Raw genomic sequence first — 5,963 nt, forward strand, 5'->3', positions numbered from 1 at the left:
CCCCAGTGACATCCCAGGGGCTGATCCCAGCCCCACTTACGCTGGAGGGGCCGGTGGCAGGCAGTCCTAGCGTGATGTTGGGCAGGGAGGGTGAGGTGTAGAGCGGGAGCTGCGTCACGGAGCCCTCGCGGTTCACGAGCCTGTGAGCCAGGCTGGTCTGGAAAGGAGAGGGACAATGGGTGAGATCCCATCCCCAGATGGACATGGCATCCCCAGGACATGGCACTCACTGGGACAAGGCAGCAGGAGGGGACATGGAGTCTCCAGCCCTGCACAAACACCCCAACCACCGCAGCCTGTGCATCCCTGGTAGCTCTGTCCAAGCTCTCCTGGAGCTCTGGCAGCCTTGGGGCCGTGCCCATTCCATGGGGAGCCTGGGCAGTGGCCCAGCACCCTCCGGGGGAAGAACCTTTCCCTGATATCCAACCTAAACCTCCCCTGGAACAGCTACGTGCTGTTCCCTTGGTACCTGTCCTTCTCAATCATTTTCCTTTTTAAAGGTAAAACAGATTATCTTAGGAAAAAAAAAAAAAAGCTTTACAATTGGTGTTTTTCTCTTTAGCAAATAACAGACAATTTATGTTATTTACTAGCATATGTTAGCATAAATCAGACTTCAAACTCTCATCCAAAAGCCCCAAGGTTGCATTTATGGAGCTATTTCCTGATTTTCAGGGTGAAATGCAAGATTTTCCCAGTTATCTTGCAGGCATTTGAAGCAAGAACACTTTAGCAAAAATACATTTAATTTCTAAACAAGACTGGTTTGAAATACGCACTAGAAAACCCATTATAAAAATTACAATAAAGTGCCTGATTTTCCTGTTAGGAAACCAGTGCTCTGATCACCCTGAGGTCCCTGTGGGTGATTTTCCAACATAAATAGAATTTAGACTTCAAGAAGACTTCTACAGAAGTCTGTTAAACTCAGGTGCTGCTGTGAACAAGGGGATTTTGTTTAACTCAATATTCTATTATGGGGCAGTCTGTATCTAAGTCTTGGCTGTTCCATCCCTGGAATTGTTCAAGGCCAGGTTGTTCCACCCCTGCCATGGGCAGGGACACCTTCCACTATCCCAGAGTGCTCCAAACCCAAAATCCAGCCTAACTGTGGGCACTGCCAGGAATGAGGCAGCTGCAGCTTCTCTGGGCAGCCTGTGCCATTTTTTAACAGATTCATTGTAAAAAAACTTCATTTTTCTCTCTAATCTAAAGTGACTCTCCATGTGATTATTTGTACCCACACAATTCTTCTTCCAAGTGATTTTTGAGCACTCCTGGCAATTTTGCTTTAATTTAAATTACATAATGTCAGTGTGCCATTGAAAATAAGATACTTATTTTCAGCAGAGGAATGAAATATTTTACTGATATCATAAGTGAAACAGAACTACATCCATTTTCCCTTTGAACAATCAATAGTCTGGAGTTGTGCCTCAAAGCCTCTCCTGGGGATTTGATATAGAAAACAGAGGAGAGGAGAACACAGAGGCTGGATGCTCCCAGCATATGGGATTTGGCAGCATTATCATCACTTTAAACACACAGCTCCCATCTCTGGGCTGTGCATAAATGGGCCTGGATTGCACACAGCCCCTTCTGAATGCACAATCTGCAGCTGTACTCAAGGAGCTTTTACAGCCTTGTACCAACTGCAATGGCAGAGAATGCTGTGTGCCTTTCAGAGAGGGAAAAGCCTTTAAAAACAGAATTTCAAAACAGAAAGTGTCTGTTTTAAAGGAGGCAGGGCTGCAGTCTTTCCCCACTGAAGGCACTCAAGTGATGAACTTGGGCACCATCCTCCAACACACCTGCTCCAAGGGCTGATGCAGCAAACTAAGCAGCAGTGAGATAAACTTCTCATTTAAAATAAAGCATGAAGCTAAGAATGAAATACAATATCTTTTCAGAAACACTCAAATATTTCCAAACATTTAGTGGTGGGAAGGTGGGAAATCCTGGTCCATTGGTATTAAAGGAATCTCCAAGACTTGAGCTCCCAGGTCACACAACTCCTGCTGAAGAAGAAGATTTTAAAGGACACCAAACCCCACTTAATTTTTCCCAAATACAGGCCAATGGATCAGCTGGGGTCACATGACATGAATGCTGGAATAAAATGAAGAGTTATTTTTCTTTGGGGAAGGGAAAGGCTTGGGCAGGACAGGTTTTTTTTCCAAATCATTTGTGCTGCTTGCACCTCAGCCTAAGTCACAAAATTGCTGCACTACAAGCAGTTGATGGAAAGACCTTTTCTTGTGGTCAGTGTCCATTTGATGGTGTTGGTGATCCAGTCCCAAATAATCAGCTCTAATTATTAAGTTAAAAATCAAATGGATGAGGAGGATGCTGCAGCTTCACATTCACCTGCAGGAGCTCACCCTGACTTCATGGAATGATTTGGGCTGGAAGGGACCTTAAAGACCACCTGATTCCAATCCCTTACAAGGACTTTCAGGAAGCTGCCTGCTCTGCCTATGTCACAAAAGAACTGTCAAATCCACCAGTTTTCCCATCAGCAGCAACTTTGCAGTCACAGGGAATCTGCAGTTTGCTAAGGACAGACAAGACTGACAGCTCCTGGATCAGCAAAACCAGAACTCAATGCTTGTCCTCCTGGGGAAAGTGAAGCCTCCACCTCCAACCCTCTTAATCTTCACACTAATTACCTCAATCTGTACAGTTTACTATGGACTAGAGTGGCTGGAATGAATGCTGGATCGTTTGGCAGGGGAGAGAGTGGAGAAGGAGGCATGTTCTCCATATTAAATACTGTTACACCACATTAGAAATAAAAATAAAGTGCAAATCTGTACAAAACTAGAAAGCAATAAGGACTGACATTTCCACCATCAGAAGGCCTTTTCAATTCTAAAGGAATATTTGTGGAGAACAAGCCCCAGCCTGTTTTTGGAGCCCTGGTGTTAAGACAGACTCTATTCATGGGGAGCTAATGGGAAGCTGGATAAAAAGAAATGCACCAGTAACATCAGACAACCACACTGGTTTTCTACAGGCACAGCTTACATGGCCCAGACCCCTTGGAGAAGCTTGGCTCCAGGATTACTGAACACAGGAGCTGCTGTGCTTAATCCAACCCCACCTCACCCAGGCCAACACCCTGCCCTGGGCACCTAGCAATGCCTCAAGTGATGGTGAAAGTTTATGGGATTATAAACTGGCACATGGCACCAAGCTTTCAGATCCCCAGTTGTGGAGGAAAAGTTTAAATCTATTCCCTGTAATCCAGTTATGGTTATTTAGACCAGCCTACTGCACACAATAAATCCACCCTATATACAGGAATAAATTCCCCAGACATTAAAATACTTGTATTTGACCTTGCTGAATCCCTTTATTTTTACTTTCTCCTCACTACAAAACCACTGCAAGCTACCACAAGCTGCCTGTTCAAACCAGATTTAATAAACAGATAAGGCATCCCATCAGCTCAGGCTGAGAGGATATTCCCAGTCTGCTCCAAGTCAAGTCAGGGTTTTCCTTTTGTGTGGCTTAGTCCTAAAACTCTCCCAGAGCTGGTGGGTGTTAAAAACGGAGAGGAGAGGGAGAGGGAGAGGGAGAGGGAGAGGGAGAGGGGAGAGGGAGAGGGAGAGGGAGAGGAGAGGAGAGGAGAGGAGAGGAGAGGAGAGGAGAGGAGAGGAGAGGAGAGGAGAGGAGAGGAGAGGAGAGGAGAGGAGAGGAGAGGAGAGGAGAGGAGAGGAGAGGAGAGGAGAGCTCTGTACCTCTGCTTGGATACTCGTGACTGATCCTGCGATTCCGTTCTCAGTGCTGATGTTGTTGGAGCTGTTGTTTGGAGAGCTGGGACCAGATCCAGGAGCACTGTTGCATGCAGAGTCTGGAAAACACATCCAAAACCAACTTGTAACATCAGAAACCATCTCTGTGATGGTATTTAGACAGATAACAACCCTTCAAGTTTTGTTTTGGACAAAAGCAGCTCTCCACCTCCTCCTCCCCTTCTTCCCCCTAAATCTTCCCAGGGCTCTTGAAATACCAACAAACACTTTCAAATGGTTTATCCAAGTACCTACTCAGCATATTTAAGTCTTCTCCCCATAAGGATTTCTCTTAGAGTGTATTAATAACTTGAAATATGTTTGAAAGATAATGAAAGGCATGGAAGGTTTGAAGAGGTCAGACTGGAGGACATCAGAGTTGTTCTGCTTCATTTTTCTGGAAGTGCCTCTCTCACCCTCTTTCCCTCTAACCCTAAGGACACCTCCTTGCATCAGACCTCTCTCAGAAGGTCTCTCTTGTGTTGTATGCTGTGTTGTGCTGTATGGCACAGCTGCCAGTGCTCCTCCTTTTATATGGGAAGGTTAATAACATTCAGACCTTTTCTTTTGAGCTTTCCTCGTCCCCAAGCCTTTGCAGCAGGAAAATCTCCCAGCAGCTGCAGTGGCACAGGTTCCTCATCGCTCCAGGAGGAATAAAAGCTCATTTTTACAAGGGCCTGGAGGGACAGGAATGGCTTCCTACTGCCACAGGGCAGGCTTAAGGGGAATTGTAAGAAGGAATTCTTCCCTGTGAGGGTGGGGAGGCCCTGGCACAGGGTGCCCAGAGAAGCTGTAGTTGACCCTGGAAACCTGAGAGTGCTCAAAGCCAGGTTGGAGCAACCTGGTCAAGTGGAAGGTGTCCCATTAGAACCCCCTGCATTCTTCAGGGATTAAATATAATTTCTGTTCTCCGACATGGGACTGTTTTTAAAACTTATTTTCCATTTAAAAGTCCCCTCTTCCCACAACAACTCAGGTACTTTTCTAACAGGATCCAGGCTGCCTTCTTGAACCATGTCCATGCCAGTGAGAAATGGGATCTTCCATTGCCATTTCTGAAGTCATTGCAGGGAAAATTGGTCAGCCAGCAGAGGCTGATTTATCCCAGGAGCCATGTGCCATGTAGCACTGTGTGAGTGAAGGAAATTGAATTTTCAGGTCTGAAAGGCTGCCAGAACTCACGGGGTGTTTGGAAAACACCTCAGGCACAGGCTGGGATTTTTGGGGGGTCCTGTGCAGGCCTAGGATCGGACTGGATTATCCTTCCAATTAAGCTTTCCAACTTCCAAGGATATTTCATGATTCTACAACTTTTAGCTGCTGAAATCCTCCTTCCCCACTGCAAACAGAGAGGCTCTGACACAGGGAAGTGCTGAGGCACCCCAGGGTCTCCAAAAGCCACCCCGCTGTCCAAAGGGAGCTCACTTTGAACTTGCTGGAGTGATGATTGTGTGCCTCAGAGCAAGACAATCCTGGCAAAGCTGTCACTGGGTGGTACTTACACAGAGACATCCCTAGATGGTGCTAGGAATTAACTTTATGGAAATCTCGTCATGTTCTTTACTCTGATCCCACTTGCAAACTTTGGTCCTGGAAGGACAGGACTTTTCAACAGGAAACTGTCAGTTGAGTAGTCAAAAAAGAAGTTTAATAGAGCTGTATGTATAAAACCCCTGGGTCAAGAACCTTTTCCTGTTCTCCATCCTAACTGACACAGCTCCAGGTGTGTCCCTGATCACAAGGAGCAGAGATGGGAGCTGTGGATGGGGATGAGGCCTGACCTCAGCCTCCCCCAGGCTGGACAATTCCAGTGCCCTCAGCCTGGTTCCAGCACTGCTGATGCACATGGAGGAGACAGGATTGTATTTTTGGAAAGGAGAAGGGGGTGAAGAAGGGAGGAATTATCGCTTACCCGCAGTACCTGTGACATCCAGCGGGCGCTTCTTGAGCGCCGTCACCACAGGCCCGTCCTTCCTGCGCAGGAGGGGGCTGCTCCTCCTCTCTGCCACCTTCTGCTTTAGTCTGGAGCGCAGCTTCAGGTTGGGTTCAGAGGCTGGCCAGGAAAAGGAAACAGTGTTAGGAGTGTTTTACTCAGCCTGCATTGAGTTCTGTTGAGTTGTGTTGTGTTGAGTTGCATTGAGTTGAGTTGAGCTGAGTTGAGTTGAG

The 5,963-nt window shown here is 46.7% G+C and overlaps 1 protein-coding gene across 7 annotated transcripts in view; it reads right to left on the reverse strand.

Moving 5' to 3' along the window:
- The window catches only part of HDAC4 (histone deacetylase 4), a 175,288-nt gene that overhangs the window by 46,653 nt on the left and 122,672 nt on the right, over positions 1-5,963 (reverse strand). For 5 of the 7 annotated variants that reach the window (XM_033516225.1, XM_033516227.1, XM_019007419.2 and 2 more), the window contains 3 exons: positions 5,710-5,850; positions 3,744-3,856; positions 41-157 (listed from right to left, as the gene is read on the reverse strand). In XM_033516225.1, the coding sequence (XP_033372116.1) occupies positions 41-157; positions 3,744-3,856; positions 5,710-5,850 (371 nt within the window). The remainder of the gene's footprint in view (positions 1-40; positions 158-3,743; positions 3,857-5,709; positions 5,851-5,963) is intronic. The other 2 variants (XM_033516228.1, XM_033516226.1) reach the window with 1 other exon arrangement.

The sequence above is a fragment of the Parus major genome, chromosome 7, assembly GCF_001522545.3.
Source record: "Parus major isolate Abel chromosome 7, Parus_major1.1, whole genome shotgun sequence".
In the NCBI taxonomy this organism is placed as follows: Eukaryota; Metazoa; Chordata; class Aves; order Passeriformes; family Paridae; genus Parus; species Parus major.